At 52.3% G+C, this 19,270-nt stretch overlaps 1 protein-coding gene across 1 annotated transcript in view; it reads right to left on the minus strand.

The window, feature by feature from the left end:
• EIF4G1 (eukaryotic translation initiation factor 4 gamma 1) overlaps window positions 1-19,270 on the minus strand; it is a 119,140-nt gene that overhangs the window by 57,637 nt on the left and 42,233 nt on the right. Inside the window, 3 exon segments of the mRNA XM_048506946.1 lie at window positions 3,119-3,219; window positions 12,532-12,631; window positions 14,794-14,967. Of these exon segments, the coding sequence (XP_048362903.1) occupies window positions 3,119-3,219; window positions 12,532-12,631; window positions 14,794-14,967 (375 nt within the window).

Consider the following 19,270-nt stretch of genomic DNA (forward strand, 5'->3'; position numbering starts at 1 on the left):
GAAAGGTCTTTCACATCACCTGCTGCTGGTCCTTTTAACTGGAGATGCCAGGAATCAAACCCGGGGGGCATCCTCAAACAAAGCAAACGCTCTCACGTTGAACTACGGCCCTTCTCCAAAGCACACGAAGCTCCATTATATGGAATGAGACCCTCGGTCCATCAAGGCCCATATTGTCTACTCAGACTGGAGGTGGCTCTCTGGGGTGTGAGGCAGAGGTCTCTCCCACACCTGCCACCTGACCATTTAACTAGAGGTGCCACGGGCCAGGGATCTTTCTCTTCCGTGGAGTCTCTTCCACGGACCAGAAAAATGAGCAGCGCAGCGGCGAAACAAGAAGGGAACGGCAGCCTGGCCCAGGCCGAAGAAAGACCGCAGAGCACAAAGCTAGGAGGCACACAAATTCAACACAGTGTATTCTTGCAAATATATCAGTGACTCCGCACTGCAATTCCATAAAAAGACAACCCAAAATCGTGGTTATACTGTATCTGTCCATTCGTAAACCTATTAGATAGTCCGTTATTGTGACATTTAATGAAGCCATTATATGTGGAGTCACTGATATATCTGCAAGAATACACTGTGTTGAATTTTGTGTGCCTCGTTGCTTTCTGCTCTGCGGTCTTTTCTCGGCCTGGGCCAGGCTGCTGTTGCTTGCTTGTCTCTTCCACAGAGCCACATCCCCTTTAGCATCTCAGAACATTTGCACAGAGGTGGCAGGAACAGCACTCAGCGATAAGGGCACCCGTTTCACATGCCCTCAGCAAATCCCGGTTCTTCTCAAGACACTCCAGTTGAAGACAAAAAGCAGGGGTCTTCAAACTATGGCCCTCCAGATGTTCAAGGACTACAATTCCAATCAGCCCCTGCCAGCAGGGCTAAGTGGCAGGGCTGATGGGAATTGTAGTTCATGAACATCTGGGGGGCCATAGTTTGAAGACCCCTGACAAAAAGCAACCCTACCAGGGGCCCTTCTGAACAATAGCTGCATCCACCCAGCAAACCTTCCGCTCGTTTATAAAATGCGTATCCTGCCGGGGCTCGTGTTATTAAAGCAACTCGGAGCAATTAAAATCGATTCATTAAAAGTCATCAGATTATTTTTTTTAGAAAAAAGCAGAACCCGGTTGCTTTCTCTAAAAGTGGGCAAACCAAACGGCGCTCGAGGGATGAAGAAAGAGGCGCGCTCAGACAACGTGCTGGGATGAAGGGGCAGACTTCCAAAACTTTTGCATATGGAGTCAAGCCGCAGGTCTGTCAGAACCCCAGACCTGATCAATGAGGGAACCAATACTTCAAAAGCAGAATTCTCATTTATTGATGGCAAGCCTGAGAAAGCTGTTAACTTGCATTGTCAGAACTGAAGAAGAAGAAGAAGAGTTTGGATTTATATCCCCCCTTTCTCTCCTGCAGGAGACTCAAAGGGGATGACAATCTCCTTGCCCTTCCCCCCTCACAACAAACACCCTGTGAGGTGGGTGGGGCTGAGAGAGCTCCGAGAAGCTGTGACTAGCCCAAGGTCACCTAGCTGGCGTGTGTGGGAGTGCACAGGCTAATCTGAATTCCCCAGAGAAGCCTCCACAGCTCAGGCGGCAGAGCGGGGAATCAAACCCGGTTCCTCCAGATTAGATACATGAGCTCTTAACCTCCTACGCCACTGCTGCTGAGTACATTAAAACAGGTGAGGCATTATATCCCCCAGCACAGATACATTAGGCCCACAACCCTCGCTTCCCTCCCCTGAAGCAGGAAGGTACTGTTTCACACTCACACACATTCCTCAGCCAGTGAGAAGTGGGATGAAAACATTGCAACTGCAGAGATAAGGTGGACTGGTACAGGGAAACATTCCCAGGCCTGCTTAAGCAATAATCATTCAGTAGACAGAGATATGGCAGTAAGCATTCAGGAGACAGAAATATGGCAGGACCCAGGCTAAAACACTAAAGGGTCACGACAAGGTCCAGGCATAACCTCAGATTTTATGTCCTGATAAACTGCGGCTCTCCAGAAGTGACAGCAAAAGATTCTTCCCAACTCTCATAAATGCCTTTGCACCAGAGAGATTGAGGATACAAGTGGGGACCCTGCAACACGCACGGTTTAAACATCACCATTCACATACGGTCTTCCCGTGGTATGTGAACACCACAACTTTGGGGCGGGAGAAAGGAAGCGCTCCTTGTATAGACCCTCTTTTTGAGCATCTGTGAGACAAAACCATCTCTCTTTGAAAAGCTGTTGGACACCTCCCTAGCGGGACTTCAGAACACACAAAACCTGCCCCTTTTTTAGATCATTTCTCCCGGAGCACAAACACAAATGAAACTGGGAAAAAAAGTTACTGGAATTTGAGGAACCAACACGGAATTCTGAAGACTTCTGAGCACCCACAATGCCTAGCGTTTTTCTCCCCAGTTTCCCATAAACTAGAACAGTGTTTCCCAACCTTTCCCAACACTCTTCATATCTCACGGTACCCTTGCCACCACCCTCCACCTTCCCCTCCCATTGCCCCTGCTTGCCACACACCCCACCTTTCCCTCCCAGGGTGAAGGGAAGCACTGGGGGGGGGGGGTGGCTGCTGAACTTGTGGCAGGCCCTGCCCCATGGGCCAGCTCCATGTCCCTGCTGGCGCCGGTGGGAGACACCACAAAAATGAGGGGGGGCGGTAGTGTTGCCGCGGTACCCCTGGGACATGCTCACGGCACCCCAGGGTACTACGGAACCCTGGTTGAGAATGGCTGAACTAGAAAGACCCGTGCCAGGTAAAAATCCAAGATGGGGTTAAGAGATCCTCTGGTAGAGTTATCAATCTCAAGGTTGTGGCTGGAGATCTCTGGGATTACAACTGGTCTCCAGGCAACAGAGAACAGTCTCCCTGAAGAAAATGGCTGCTCTGGGAAGAGGACTCTATGGTATTATATCCTGCTGGAGCCCCTCCCTTCCCCAAACCCCGCCCTTCTCAGGCTCCACCCTCAAAACCTTCAGGCATTTCTCAACCTGGAGCCGGCAACCGTACCCATCAGCCAAGCAAGGAAAACAAAGGTTATCTGAAATGGAAACTTGAATTCTCTCCCTCCCCGTAAACACCGAATCGCCGCTCCCGTCTTACCGTCTTGCGTTCTCGTTTTGGCGGGATTGGCGGCTGCTGGTTCAGCATGACTTGAGCAGCAGGGAACTGCTGTACACCCTGGGCTGGATAATATGCGCCAGCTGTGGAAGAGAAGTGGGAAAGTCAAGCATAATCAGTCCCAGAATTCCAAGGGGCACACGGACACGCGTGCAGGGCCAGGTTTCCGTGAAAGGCATCCCAGGAGTTCGAGGCCGGAGCTGTAGGGACGCGGCACCTCGAACGGCGCCACCGAACTAGTGACGGCTATCTCTTTCCGTGGGAAAACACTCCCGTGGCAAGGCGCCACTCCCCCTCCGCACCGGGATTCTCAGCCACAGCTCTCCGGAGTAGGAAGCTCCCAGCAGGCACGTTTGGCTCAATCCCCAGCCAGGAATGCCCGAAACCTGACTGACGAGTTCCACAGGCAACACCCCAGCATTCCTTCGCCATGATACCGGCGTCCCAAAGCCACCCCACTTCCCCAGTTTTGAGGCAACGCCAGCTGGCCCCGAGCTTGAGCCGGGCAAGCCCTGCCTGCAGCCGGCTGAAACGGCCGCGCCCTTCAAAAGGCGGTTGAGGGGTGGGTTTCAAGTCACGTATGTCAGGATGCTACGATTATTGTCACCGCCGCGCTTCCCACAATGCTTTTCCAAACCAGTCAGCCACACAGACGGGCTTCACCTCTCTTTGCCTCCAGAAGCGGGAAGCCAACGCAGGGCAGGTGACCAAACCCACAGGCCTTCTTACCTCAGCTATCCTCTGCATCCCCCACACCCTGACTTCCCTCCCACCCCAGTCCTCCCTGTGGGAGAAAGAAGAAGAAGAAGAAGAAGAAGGAGGAGGAGGAGGAGGAGGAGGAGTTTGGATTTATATCCCCCCTTTCTCTCCTGCAGGAGACTCAAAGGGGCTTACAATCTCCTTGTCCTTCCCCCCTCACAACAAACACCCTGTGAGGTAGGTGGGGCTGAGAGAGCTCCGAGAAGCTGTGACTAGCCCAAAGTCACCCAGCTGGCGTGTGTGGGAGTGCACAGGCTAATCTGAATTCCCCAGATAAGCCTCCACAGCTCAGGCGGCAGAGTTGGGAATCAAACCCGGTTCCTCCAGATTAGATACACGAGCTCTTAACCTCCTACGCCACTGCTGCTCCAGAAGAAGAGTTGGATTTATATCTCCCCTTTCTCTCCTGCAGGAGACTCAAACGGGCTTATTAGCACCCTTCCCTTCCCCCCTCACAACAAACACCCTGTGAGGTAGGTGGGGCTGAGAGAGCTCTGAAGAACTGTGACTATTAGCCCAAGGTCACTCAGCTGGCATGTGTTGGAGTGCACAAGCTAATCTAGGTCACCGGATAAGCCTCCACAGCAAAAGTGGCAGAGCGGGGAATCAAACCTGGTTCTCCAGGTTAGAGTGCATCGGCTCTTAACCACTACAGCGGAATAGAACTTTTTTACTTTTGAGCCCGGGGTGCCAGAGCTGAGCGGGACTTGATGCAATTCCGCAGGGCCTTCAAGATGGAGCCATTCCATCAGGCCTATGGTTGAGGTAGAGTTAAGTTCTGCAAGAACCTCTAAAATATTTGAGCTTCCCTCTGCCCTTTCCCTTCCCATCTCATGACTAGCATCCCGTGAGAACTGGGCCGCCATCTGTTCCAGGAAGTTTTAATTCAGTGTTTTAAAACGTGCAGTGTTTTTAAATTGTTAAGTTATCGATCTGTTGGAAGCCACCCTGAGCCCGAAAGAGGAAGAAGAAAAAGAAGAGTTTGGATTTATATCCCCCCTTTCTCTCCTGCAGGAGACTCAAAGGGGCTTGCAATCTCCTTGCCCTTCCCCCCTCACAACAAATACCCTGTGAGGTAGGTGGGGCTGAGAGAGCTCCGAGAAGCTGTGACTAGCCCAAGGTCACCCAGCTGGCGTGTGTGGGAGTGCACAGGCTAATCTGAATTCCCCAGATATGCCTCCACAGCTCAGGCGACAGAGCTGGGAATCAAACCCGGTTCCTCCAGATTAGATACACGAGCTCTTAACCTCCTACGCCACTGCTGCTCTCAGGGTGGGTGACATAGAAATCTAAGAAGAACAAAATAATAAGTTGCAGAAACGAACAACTGGGTGGACACTCAGAATCTCCGGAGCAAACAGCAGACAAGGAATCTCCCTGGTTTGCAATCCCAAAAAAGCCAAGAGCTTAGAAGCACCAGAAGACACGGACTGGCGAAGGCCCGGAGAAACGGGAGGTGCTTCGTACTAGAGCAACCTCTGACATCTCCAGTTAAAAAAGATTTCAGGCGGCAGATCCTGGAAAAGGGCCTTCTCTGTTTGAGACCCCGGGAGGCAACTGCTGGTTGACGTATCAAGCGAGACGGTCCAACTCTGCGGAAGTCGGCTTGCTCTATGGGACTGTGCTTCCGCGGTAGAGTATCTGCTCGGCGTGCAGGGGCTTTTGCTCAGTGGAAGAGCATCTGTTGGACAGGCCAAAGGTCCCGGGTTCAATCCTGGCCTCATCACTTAAGGCAGGGGTCTGCAACCTGCGGCTCTCCAGATGTTCATAAACTACAATTCCCAATAGCCCCTGCCAGCATGGCCAATTGGCTGATGGGAATTGTAGTTCATGAACTTCTGGAGAGCCGCAGGTTGCAGACTCCTGACTTAAGAGGACCAGGGCAGGAGATGATGTCCTGAGACCCTGTGTCGCCAACAATGCTGACTTGGATGGACTCAGGGTCTGATTCGGTACAAAGCAAGCTTCATGTGTTCATGTGTACATCCACTATTTCAAACTCCCAAGGAACACTTCAATCAGGTCCCTTGCCCTAAGGATATCCAGCCGGCCTCAACCAGACCCAGGGCTTTCTCGGCCACAACACCAGCCTGGTGGAACTTTTGAGAGCCAGTGAGCCGTAGTGGTTAAGAGCAGGGGAATTCTAATCTGGGGAACCCGGTTTGATTCCTCACTCCTCCACCTGAGTGGCGGAGGCTTATCTGGTGAGCCAGATGTGTTTCTGCACTTCTACATTCCTGCTGGGTGACCTTGGGCTAGTCACAGTTCTCTCAGAACTCTCTCAGCCCCACCTACCTCACAAGGGGTCTGTTGTGGGGAGAGGAAGGGAAAGGAGCTTGTAAGCCACCTTGAGTCTCCTTACAGGAGAAAAAGGTGGGGTATAAATCCAAACTCTTCTTCTTCCTCATCAGCTGACACCAGGATCATAGGATCGCCTCAACTAAAAGCCCGGTGGAACATCTGTATCTTGCAGGCAAGACACAGATGTTCCACTGGGCTTTTGGTTGAGGCCACCCTGGGATCCTGAGATTCCAGGTGAAATAGCCAGACTCCCAAATAACACTGAGCTCTTTCCATTTGTTGCTCCCTCCCCGTCCCGTCCGGGCAATCACCCAATAAATAAACAATAAAACAATAATAAATTATAGAAACAATAACAAACAAACAAACAGAGATAGGGCCTCGAGTCAGTTTTAGGCTTTGCTTTTATTAAGTTGCCATCTATAGGAATTTCAGAATTTGAAGAAGAAGAAGAAGAGAAGAGTTTGGATTTATACCCCCCCTTTCTCTCCTGCAGGAGACTCAAAGGGGCTGACAATCTCCTTGCTCTTCCCCCCTCACAACAAACACCCTGTGAGGTGGGTGGGGCTGAGAGAGCTCCGAGAAGCTGTGACTAGCCCAAGGTCACCCAGCTGGCGCCTGTGGGAGTGTACAGGCTAATCTGAATTCCCCAGATAAGCCTCCACAACTCAGGCGGCAGAGCGGGGATTCGAACCCAGTTCCTCCAGATCAGAATGCACCTGCTCTTAACCTCCTACGCCACTGCTGTACAAAAACTTGCTTTTAGAACTAACGTGTGTAATGTATGTCATTTGATACTGGGGTGATCTTAACCCTGGCCCAGAGACCGACTGCGGCCGAGAATTGGGCGGGGTGTGAATCCAATAAAACAGGACAAAATACATATGAAAACAAGTGTTTATAGACAACTCAGCTGCTAAGCTCCTGTGACTTTACCCTTTTTAAAACCGGCTGGCCGGGCCATAAAATGTCACAGTCAAGATTCCCCGGCAGAGAGAGGGAGAGAGGGAGGGCTGGATCGCTGGCCGACTGTCACACCCCACCATCCCCAACATTTGACACCGATCATTAACAGCAGCGAACCAGAGAATGCTCAGACCTTTGAAAACAGAGCCTGCAGAACCGACTGGTCTAGCCTGTTTGGAGCGCTCGGAGGCAGCACGCTGGCTATGCTGAGTCATCCGGCCTAATAAACCTTATGGGGGGGGGGGGGAGCAGAGACGAGCTGCACCTGCACAGCAACAGCCCCCCCCCCCCCTCAGCATGACGCAGGGCAAGGCGGGCTTCCGTCATGGAAAGTTATGCGGCCTTCTGGAGCCGGCTGGCCCTCTGCCAAGGGAGAAAGCAGCGCCTGCTCGGGCTGCTCCTTGCCGCTCGGGCGCCGGAGACCTTGCGAGGTCAGGCAGTCGCGAGCCGATCCGGCCCCACGTCGACGCGCACGGCCAACTCGATCCACTTTTGGCGCCGAGGCGCTCTGAAGAGGGTGAACGCAGGAAGAGGGACGGGCCCACTGAACTTACCTGTCTCTAGCAGAGTGGGGCGGGAGGGGGGGGTTGCAGGTGTGTTTTGCCGACACCTGGGTGATTATGCCCCTGGGCAATTAAGCCCCGGCGACAGGCAAGATTGCTGCAGGGTAGAGGCCCCAGCTCACATTTCGGAGCCGCTCGGGACAGGCCCAGGCTAAATATAGCGACGGGCTTCAGTGACCATGTGAGCACTGGGGGGGGGGAGGGGGGGGATGACGACCAAAACCTCAAACATCTTGAGACACTGAGGAAGCACCAGAACTGAGACATCAGGATGTCGCAAGAGCGGGAATTCTGGGCAGGGGTGAAATGGGGGAGGCGAAGCATGGTGTAGCGGTCAAGAGCAGGTAGACTCCGACCTGGAGCACTGGCTTTGATTCCCCACTCCTCCCCATGAGCAGCAAATCTCTTATCTGGTGAACTGGGTTTGTTTCCCTGCTCCTACACATGAAGCCTGCAGGGTGACCTTGGGCTAGTCACAGTTCTCTCAGAACCCTCTCAGCCCCATCTACCTCACAAGGTTCCTGTTTAGGTGGGGCGGGGGGAAAGGAAAGGAGTTTGCAGCCCCCTCTGAGTCTCCTTACAGGAGAGAAAGGGGGACTATGAATCCAAACTCTTCTTCTTCAAGCACGCGTGGAAACAAAAAGAAGGGCTACTGCGTCTGCCGGCAAAGCAGACTTCTGGGCAGCTGCGGCAACACAAGCAAAACGGGGCTAAAGTCTGCAGGGCCTCTGGCAGGGAAGATTAATGTTTAACACAGCCCCAGCAGCAAGCGAGGGGAGAGAGGCCAGGAAACTGGGAGCCGGAGGTGGAGGGAAGGGCGCCCTCCTCCCAATCGAGCTGTCCTACTGAGCTGGGCGGATGTGGCCCAACACAGGGCACGATCTCTGATTGGTCCAGTGCAGACTGGGCCACAACACGGCTGCACTCGCAGGATAATGAGCAGCAGTGGCGTAGGAGGTTAAGAGCTTGTTTATCTTATCTGAAGGAACCGGGTTTGATTTCCCGCTCTGCCGCCTGAGCTGCGGAGGCTTATCTGGGGAATTCAGATAAGCCTGTGCACTCCCACACACGCCAGCTGGGTGACCTTGGGCTAGTCACAGCTCTACAGAGCTCTCTCAGCCCCACCCACCTCACAGGGTGTTTGTTGTGAGGGGGGAAGGGCAAGGAGATTGTCAGCCCCTTTGAGTCTCCTGCAGGAGAGAAAGGGGGGATATAAATCCAAACTCTTCTTATTATTATTTTGTCTAAAACTTACATGCCGAGCAAAAATACGTCCGTGACCTCATCCTGCCTCCCCTTTTTGTCCGAAAGGAGGAGCCAATCCACGCAAGCACCCAGACATGAGTTTGCTGCGACCAGTGAGCACAAACAAGGGGCCAAAGAGAAGGAGGACCTGTCCCTGAATCTGCAGAGGAACTCTGACGCAAGCTGGGGTTCGGTCTATTTTTAGAAGAAGCAGAGTTTGGATTTATATCCCCCTTTTCCCTCCTGTAATGAGACTCGAGGCGGCTTACAAGCTGCTTTCCCGTCCTCTTCCAACTAAGCACGGTTTCTAAAGGCAGCCCAGCTCGACCGCTGATCCATACGAACACGAAAAGCTGCTTTACTCTGAATCAGAGCAAGGCCAGCATTATCTGCTCAGCGTGGTGTAGTGGTTAAGAGCAGATGCACTCTAAGCTGGGGAACCAGGTTTGATTCCCCGCTCTGCCGCTTGAGCTGTGGAGGCTTATCTGGTGAACCAGATTAGCTTGCGCACTCCCACACATGCCAGCTGAAGCTAGTCACAGTTCTCTCTGAACTCTCTCAGCCCCACCTACCTCACAAGGTGTCGGTTGTGGGGAGAGTATAAAGTGGTGTGTGTGTGGGTGTGTGGGTGTGTGTGGGTGTGGGTGTGTGGGTGTGGGTGTGTTTTCTGACCTTGACGAGGTTCCTGCTGGAAACTCTTGGCTTAACGCCCGGGAAGGGGAAATTTGCTGTTTTGGTTATCTTTTACTTGCTTGCCAGTCTGTGTGAAACTCCATGTGAAGTCCTGCCTTGTTTATTCCTTTTTTGGTGGGAGCCTGTCTGCTAAAAGCTGTGGGTTGTAATCTGGGTTTCAGTTCTCGCATTGCCTGTTTCTGACTATGAATGCCAGCTCAATAAAGAACTCATTACAGTTACTTTTGCCTGGACTTTACTAGTTTGTTACAGAGAGGAAGGAAAGATGGTTCTAAGCCCCTTTGAGTCTCCTTACAGGAGAGAAAGGCATGGTATAAATCCAAACTCTTCTTCTTCTTCAGTGTGGTGCCACAGTTGGGCTGGGATCAGGGAAAGGCGGGTTCAAATCCCGACTCTGCTATGCAAACTTGCTGGGTGACCATGGACTAGTCCTGCACTTTTTTGGCCTAAAATATCTCACAGAGTTGGAGAGAGGAGAAAAATGAAAGCCACTTCGGGTCCCCCTTGAGGAGAAAGGTAGGGCATAAACCAGTGATGGCGAACCTTTTAGAGACTGAGTGCGGGGGCACGTGTGCGCCCTACATCCCTCCCACACCCCGTCTCCCCCTGCCCTGCCCTGGAACGTCCCTGGAACGCTCTGAAATACCCCCGTCACACCCCTGGAATGGCCTTGCCACGCCCTGCAGGGGCACGCGCCAGTGTATCATGTGCCCCTCAACCCCTTGGCGCTACGCCACTGCCGAGTGGCCGAACTGGGGCAACGGCGTGCGTGCCCACAAAGAGGGCTCTGAGTGCCATCTCTAGAACACGTGCCATAGGTTCGCCACCACTGGTACAAACGATGTAAATAAAATTAAGAGAAATATGGACGAGCATGAACGATTGTGCAAATCCCTGCCTACGCCTAGAAGTGGAACAGCAGGAGCCCAGGTTTACTAGCCGAGAACAAGGTGTACCTCATGGCCTGCGGTTGTATCCCTCCCTCCACTAGAATATGCTGTTCACTGTTCCTTTGACAACACACACACACACACACACACACACAGAGCAAAACCCTGAATTTGCTAAAAGGTAGGAAGGTCAGAAAACAACTGGAACCTGATCTCCTTCATACTAGGCTCCAAGAGGCCAAAAGATGCAGATCCGTACAGATCCCAAAAAGATCTATATGGTCAATTATGTCCAATTCTACACTTGACACAGAAAAAGTCTGCAGAGACAGCAGACCCCTTGTGAGGGAGGTGGGGCTGAGAGAGTTCTGAGAGAACTGTGACCGGCCCAAGGTCACCCAGCAGGAATGTGGGAACGTGGAAACACATCTGGCTCACTAGGTAAGCCTCTGCCACTCAGGTGGAGGAGTGGGGCATCGAACTTGGCTCTCCAGAGTAGAGTCCATTGCTCTTAATCACTACACCACACTGGCTCTCAAAATTTCATACCTGCTTAAGCCTCCAACAGCGAACTAGCTTGGCAGGGCAAAACACATACAGAGGTGATTTGCCACTGCCTACCGCTGAACAGCTGGGCTGACCTTTGCTTAGTTTCTGAGGTCTGATGATACTGACAGAGACGGTTTGTGATTGCTTACCTCTACACATAAACCCTAGACCAGGGGTCTGCAGCCTATGGCTCTCCAGATGTTCATGGACTACAATTCCCAGGGGGGGGAGGAGGGGGGTAGCCAGGCGCCATGCACATTTTTAAATGGGTTCTGTTTTTTATGTCATTAATATTTAAATTATGTTTTACTGTATGTTTTGATCTTGCTGCAAACCGCCCTGAGCCCTCAGGGGGAGGGCGGTATATAAAACTAACAAATGAAATTCCCATCAGCCCCTGCCACCATGGCCAATCGGCCTGGCCTGGGCCATCCAGGTGATGACAGAGCTGACAGGTGATGGAAAGTGCCGTCACGTTGCAGTCAACTTACAGCGCCCCCCACAGGGCTGCCGAGGCAAGACACTGACAGAGGTGGTTTGCCACTGCTTCCCTCCGCACAGCAACCCCAGACTTCCTCTGCAGTCTCCCATCTACATACTAACAGGGAACAACCCCGCTTAGCTTCTGAACTGTGACAAGACAGAGCTAGCCCAAGTTAACTGGAGATGTCAGACTACACCAGTGATGGCGAACCTTTTTGAGACCAAGTGCCCAAACGGCAACTCAAAACCCACTTATTTATTGCAAAGTGCCAACATGGCAATTTAATCTGAATACTGAGGTTTTAGTTTAGAAAAAATGGTTGGCTCCGAGGCATGCGTTACTCAAGAGTAAGCTTGGTGGTAGTTGGTGGCTTTGCTTTGAAGCAACCATGCAACTCTACGAACGGGTGAATCACGACTGTAGGAGGGTTTACTCAGAAGCAAGCCACATTGCCAGCAATCGAGCTTACTCCCAGGTAAAGGATCGCGCTTTAGTTCTTTGCATGAAAATCAGTGGGGTTTAACAGCGCTTAACAGGGTTACCTATACTGCTTCCCCAAAACTAGGTCTTAGGTTTAATGCTAATAATCGAGCCCAGTGGCCCAGGCCAGCCTAGATGGGGGGGGGGGCAATTTCCCCCCCACATGATGAACTCTGTTTGTGCGTGCCCACAGAGAGGGCTCTGAGTGCCACCTCTGGCACCCGTGCCATAGGTTCGCCATCACTGGACTACATTATTGATAAGACTCTGAATGTTTGTTGCATTTATCTGTCTTTTATGGACAATTGTTTTATTGTAATTTGGTATGCCAGTAAAGGCTTGTCTATGTCTATGTCTAAACCCAGTTAGGGCAACCCCAAAAGTATGTACAAGCAACATCTCCAGGAGCGCCAACTGATCCAAGCGACACATTTCCAGACATGGGACTCATGCGCTCTTGCTTACCGTAGGTGCCAAACTCTGTCGGGCTAGCTCCAGGGTAAAAACTCGGCGCTCCTGGCTGAACGGGGTACTGTTGAGTCGGAACGACGTATGTGGATCGGCTCTGGGTTGGAGAGAAGAGAAGGGAGGGGGCAGCAGGTTAGCATTTGCAAAGATCGCGGGGACACGCAGCCTCGACGTCACTGGGGACCGCAGCAACAATCCCCGGCTGGAGCAAAACCCAAGCGGGGGACGGAACCGGCGCATGACAAGGACGCTTAATGCCAGAGACCTGTCAGGTAAGACCCTGATCTCTCCACAGCCGCTCAAGCGCACCGAGCTCAAAAGAAGAAGAAGAAGAGTTTGGATTTATATCCTTCCTTTCTCTCCCATAAGGAGACACGGGGTGGCTGACAAACTCCCGTTCCCTTCCTCTCCCCACGACAGACGCCTTGTGAGGCAGGCGGGGCTGAGAGAGTTTATAGAGAACGGTGACTGGCCCAAGGTCACCCAGCAGGCTTCATGCGGAGGAGCAGGGAAACAAACCCAGTTCACCAGATAAGAGTCCGCGGCTCTCAACCACTACACCCACACTGGTTCTTACGCTACAACAGATGCTGGCAGAAAGCAAGATGAATAAGCGACAGGATCCTGCAACAAAGGGCAGGAAGCGGCTGTGGGGAAAGCCTGCTCATCTGCCCCACTGACTCATGGGCCACCAGACAGGGCTGGAAAGCATGTGAACAGGGTGGCCGAGTTCTGCATTTTGAATAGCTGCAACCTCCGCTCTCTCTCTGTAAACTCCAGCAATTATTCGGAAGAAGGGGACTGGGGAGAAGGCGTCAAAGAGCAATCTGAAAGCGCAGGGCTGACTCGTAATTATGTGCTATTTATTTATTTGATTTGATAGACCGAATCACTTCTAGCTGAAGGGTGGTGAGTTCAACCGGGCGTGCCAAAGAGATACAACAGCCTCTATGCCGTTGAGGTCCTTCTATCCCACTCCAAGCTACGCATCCACCGGGATCGTGCTCTGCAGGACACCGTTCACGGGCCACATCGAGTCCACCGGGGCGTGCGGAGGCTGAGCTCCCGATGCCTGCCCCTCAGTTGCAGAAATCTTGCCCCAAGTCTTGACGTCTTACAAAAGCAGTCTCGGATGGATGAGAAAAGGCATGGCGGAATAATCCGCTTTCCTGTGTCTTATATTAATTTTTGCTCCCAAAGATGCGCTATGTCTTATTTTCGGGGGATGTCTTATTTTTCTGTGTTCTGTTCGTCGGGCATACTTCCAAACAAAAACTTTGCTACATCTTACTTTCGGGGGATGCCTTATATTTTGCACTTCAGCAAAACCTCTACTACCATGTTTCCCCCGAAAATAAGACAGTGTTTTATATTAATTTTTGCTCCCAAAGATGCGCTATGTCTTATTTTCGGGGGATGTCTTATTTTTCCGCTCCACAGCTGCATCCATGCTGACGTCTTACTTTCGGGGGATGCCTTATATTTTGCACTTCAGCAAAACCTCTACTACGTCTTATTTTCCGGGGTTGTCTTAAATTCGGGGAAACAGGGTATGATATGGGCTACAAGGGCCACTAAACGAGAAAGTTTCCCACAAACCAGGGAGTCTACACAAAGTTCTGTGGGGTTTCCCAGGCTTGGTGGCTGTGGTCTGGTAGTCTTTGCTCCTAACGTTTCACCTGCATCTATTGCTGGCACTGGAGCAAAAACTACTGGACCACGGCCACCAAGCCCACAAAAAAGCCAGCTGATTCCGGCCGTCAAAGCCCTCCCCAATACCACAAAGTTCTGTGGCTTCCACGCTCCCAGAAGCAACAGGCTAAGTCTTTGGTCCTCATGGATCAGCCTGGAGCCACTAAACATCTGTTTTCACCCCTCACCAGAGCCTGGTATCTTTTCTCTGCTGCTCCCAGAGGTTTGATAACCCAAAGTGATTTACCAGGAATATTTGCATGCACACCCGTAAGCAACATAAAAACACACACGAACACACCACGGCCGCCCCATGGCGACAAAAATGGCGTCGGCCACAGATAACCACAGAAAACGTGGCAGCCAGAACGGGGGCGTCACCAGGCACAGGCGGGCAGCAGCAGGGACAGCGACAGGAAACGGGGCGAGTCGGAAGCCCGCCCCACAGGAAGGCACGCTGGGGCCAGCTTCCGGGCTGCTCGGCTAGCTCGGGAAGGTGCAGGCCGCTCTCCCCGCTCACCCCTTGCGGAGTAGGCCTGCGTCTCCCCCCCCTGCCCCAGCCCTCACCTGTCCAGAGATGTAGTAGGCGCCTTGCGAAGCAGGATAGGAGATCTGCGAGGGGATCATCATCACCTGGGAAGTAGCTGGATAAACATGAGTGGGCGGGCCAGGCCGAGCCGACGCGTTACTCTGCACCCGGGAAGCACTGGTCGGAGGCTGGGCCCTGCTCTGGTAGAAATGCTTCAAGAGAGAAAGGAGAGAGGGGCAGCCGTGGTTAGCGAGGCCCGGTCCCCGAAACGCGGCTGCTTCCCCCTCCGCCAGCTCCCCTCGCCCCACCGCCGGATCCGACCGTGGCTGCGGCAATTTGGATGTGTGTGCGCCGAAATCTGGGCAGGCTGGAAAGCACTGGACAACGCTGCCGAACACGAAAGCAAACCGAGCTTTGGTTTTTAAAAAAGGACGTTTCTAGCTCATGAGGGAGTGGAGAAGGAAGAGTTGGAAAGGGGGTGGTGTTTGGGCCCCCTGCAGCCCTGCTTAGAAATGTGTCCAAGAAGCTTAGTCCGAGAGGACCATGTCAAGACACAAAGAGGGTGATAAAGGCTGACACTAACTACAGCCTCCCAAACCCACAGTATCTTAGAAGAAAGAAGAGTTGGATTTATATTCCCCCATTTCTCTCCTGTAAGGAGACTCATAGGGGCTTACAATCTCCTTTCCCTTCCCACCCCCCACAAAAACACCCTGTGAGGTGGGTGGGGCTGAGAGAGCTCCAAAGAACTGTGACTAGCCCAAGGTCACCCTGCTGACATGTGTTGGAGTGCACAAGCTAATCTGGTTCACCAGATAAGCTTCCACAGCTCCAGTGGCAGAGCGGGGAGTCAAACTCGGTTCTCCAGATTAGAGTGCACCTGCTCTTAACCACTACACCAGACTGGCTCTTTCCCTCTCATTTCTACTGCCAGATAGGTTTCTTTCCCCAAACCTCTTCTACCTCATGGACAGGCTGGGAGATGGGAAAAGCAGACGGCCAACCTGACCCGAGGCCTCCACTTTTTGACCCCTACCCAATAATGGTCCGAGCCCACGTCTCCCTGCTCCCTAGTAAATGTTACAGAACGAGATGCAAAGTGTGTAACACACAGAAATTAAGCGACAGCGAGCTGGTCTTAACTGCCACTTTCTTCTGCATGCAAACCGTCGGCTGCATCCCGCAGGGACTCGCAACGCCGGGTGGTTTCCAGCCCGGCTCAAATGTCCCACCACCAACTAGTGAAACAGACCTGCAGGCAACCCGAGTTCCAGGATGCAATGCAAAGTCACGTATTCTGGGGGAGGGAGAGAGAAAGATAAAAGAAGCCATTCTGGGACTTGACCGACTACCATGTTTCCCCGAATATAAGACAGTGTCTTATATTAATTTTTGCTCCCAAAGATGCGCTATGTCTTATTTTCAGGGGATGCCTTATTTTTCTGTGTTCTGTTCATCGGGCATACTTTCAAACAAAAACTTTGCTATGTCTTACTTTCCGGGGATGCCTTATATTTTGAACTTCAGCAAAACCTCTACTATGTCTTATTTTTGGGGGATGTCTTATATTCGGGGAAACAGGGTACACACTGTTGGGAAAGGATTAAAAGGGAAAGCTGGATCAGGAAGAGGCGGAGCTAGCTGGCGTCCTCCCGCTCTCTTTCCCAGGATGCAGAGAAGCAGCGTACGTTGGGGATCACGGCGTTCGTAACTACACCCTTTCCTAACAGAGGCTGAAAAAGCAAGATGCTCCGGCCAGGGCCCCGGTGTGTCTCCGAAGCCTACGCGGCCACCGTTTCCCCTGCAGACTGTGAACGCAACAGACGCCACGCAGCAAGCAGCACTGATGTTAGGACCCTCCCCGATCCCAACCTGAATAGGGTTATAGAAAAGGCTTTTACCTGGAGAGACCTGAATCCTCCCTGTTAGCGAACGCACACACGCACACACACGCACACACAAGGAGAGAGGGGAGAGAGAGAAAGAGAGAGAGAGAGAGAGAGAGAGAGAGAGAGAGAGAGAGAGAGAGAGAGAGAGAGAGAGAGAGAAAGGAGTTACCCACCGCCAGACAAGTGACCGGGCCCTCGGGAAGGACCCAGTGCCAAACTGGGAAGCAGCAACAGGAGAAGACGGGACGGGAGCCAGAAGCAAGAGAGCACCCTGTTTAGCTACACAGCCATTCCGCCTGGGTGGCGTGGGGGGGGGGGTTGGTTGGTATCTGCAACGCAGCCTGGAAGCGTTTTGTTGGGAAGCGTGCCGCCCTTGCCAAATCTTTGCTCCTGGCTCGTGCAAACCTGCGCGTGGACACAGCCCCAAGTTATGGACGGCAGCCCGCCAGGGGAAAGCAAGCCGGTGACTGCAAAGCAAAAATAAGGCCCGGGGGGGGGGCAAGCAGTGGCTACTGTCAATGGTGACCAGCCATTTATTTTTTAAATTTATGTCCCTTATGTCCCAAACAGGCCGCTGGTGCTACAGGCCTGGGCAGCAAGTGAGCTGCTGGAGATCCCTGGTCTCATGGGAAGTGGCGCTGCTGGTTGAGCCTCGACCCGGGCTAGGACCTCCACGGCCCTGGCCTCGCTCTGGGTGGGAACAAATGTCTTTCCTATTCCTCCAAGTGTCCGGCCCTCTACGGGACTCCTTTGCTGGAGTCTCCTCGTGAGGGGCCTGTAAGACTGAGCTATTCCACCGGGCCTTTGGGGGGGGGCTGGCCGCGGTTTTATCACCCCCCACTGAAGCTGCCGCTTTCCATCTGGCCGGGCCCTGGTTTCCATCTTGGGTCCTACCTATCCCCTCCCTCCGCTGGCCTTCAGATCAGGCGCTTTGTTGTTTTAACCGGTATGGAATTGTAACTGTTATTTAAGTTTTAAAGTTTAAAGTTTAAAGTTTTAATGAATTAAGCTGCATTTTTGTATTTGAAATGTTTTGCTGACTGTTGTTTAATGTGCAGCCATTCTGTGAGCCGCCTCGAGCCCTTCGGGGGTGAGGCGGCTTATAAATCTCATAATAAATAAATAAATAAATAAAATTTATTTATTTATTCATTATTTGATTTAATATACCGTCCTATCCCTGAAGGGCTCAGGGAGGTGAACAATATTATATCGTATATAAAAACATATATATATAAGTTAAAATTTACATTCTAAAACAGTATCCCACGAACCCATATGCAACCCTCCCAAAAGAGAATAATAGGTCCCAATGATGTTAGGGACCCTATAAGGGGAATCTCCACATCCCGAGGCAAGCCGTCTTTTGAAGACCAGAGCCGGGAGACAGCGTGGGGGAAGGCCTTGGTCTCCAGGTCCTATCTGCTGGTCCTCTGGAACTGGACGCTGGACTAGGTGGACCACTGGTCTGACCCACAAGGCTCTTTCTGTGTCGTTGTAAGTGCCTCAGCCTCTATGCCCAGAGGAACTGGCTGGCCACTGTGTATGACAGAATGCTAGACTAGGTGGATGATTGGTCTAATCCAGCAGGACTCTTCTGACGTTCTTAACAGGGGACGGCCTCTGTGCCCAGTTGTTGGTCCTCAGAGGAACTAGTTGTCTGTTGTGAGAGACAGGATGCTGGACTAGATGTCCCAGTGGTCTGATCCAGCCGAGCTCTTTCTGTGTTCTTAAGATGGCCTTGGCCTCCAGAGAACCTGGTTGCTCACCGCACAAGCCAAGATGTTGGACTAGACCAGACCTGGGCATTATACGGCCCGGGGGCCACATCCGGCCCACCGGATGACCTTGACTGGCCCTTATGACAGACTTGGCCCTGGCCTATTGGCTCTAAAAGTGCTGGGACCTGGTTTAGAACCAGGCGCTGCTCCACGGCTTAACCCTCCCCCTTTCCCCCCCCCCCTTCACCTTGCATCACTGGCGCTCTCGGAAAGGGCTCCCTCTGAGAGAAAGGCCACGCCTCTATGGCGCAGTGGCTTCTGGGTACTTCTCCTCTTTGAAAGTGCCTCCTGCAGAAGCCAGGTTGCCTTGGCTGCCTGTTTCAAGGGCTTTCAAAAGCACCAGTCGATGAAAAAAAAGTAGGTCAATGGGACTTGAGTCTCCCATTTGCTTGATTGTCACAGTGGACAACTATGCAGGTAGGCGTTAAGCTCCAGTGATTCTTTTGAAAGCCAAATAGTGTTGTATGCAGAACTGCTAAGCCACTGGGATTCCAAGTTGATCTTGTGCACCTGTCTGTCACTTATCAGCCCCTATTATGCAGGAATTGAGTTCCAGCCTCTTTTGGCCCGCCCTCCACAATATTTTCTGTTTCCTTAAGTGCAGCCCCCATGGAAAAAAATAATTGCCCACTCCCTGACTCAGGACTCCATAGTGAGAAAGTGAACCTTTGGCACTCCAGATATTATGAACTACAATTCCCATCAGCCCCTGCCAGCATGGCCAGCATGGAGCTGATGGGAATTGTAGACCATAACATCTGGAGTGCCAAAGGTTCACCACCACTGGACTAGATGGACCCTCACTGATCTGATTCTGCCGGGTCCTTCATATGGTCTCATGAAGG

Source organism: Sphaerodactylus townsendi, linkage group LG08 (assembly GCF_021028975.2).
Source record: "Sphaerodactylus townsendi isolate TG3544 linkage group LG08, MPM_Stown_v2.3, whole genome shotgun sequence".
NCBI lineage: Eukaryota > Metazoa > Chordata > Lepidosauria > Squamata > Sphaerodactylidae > Sphaerodactylus > Sphaerodactylus townsendi.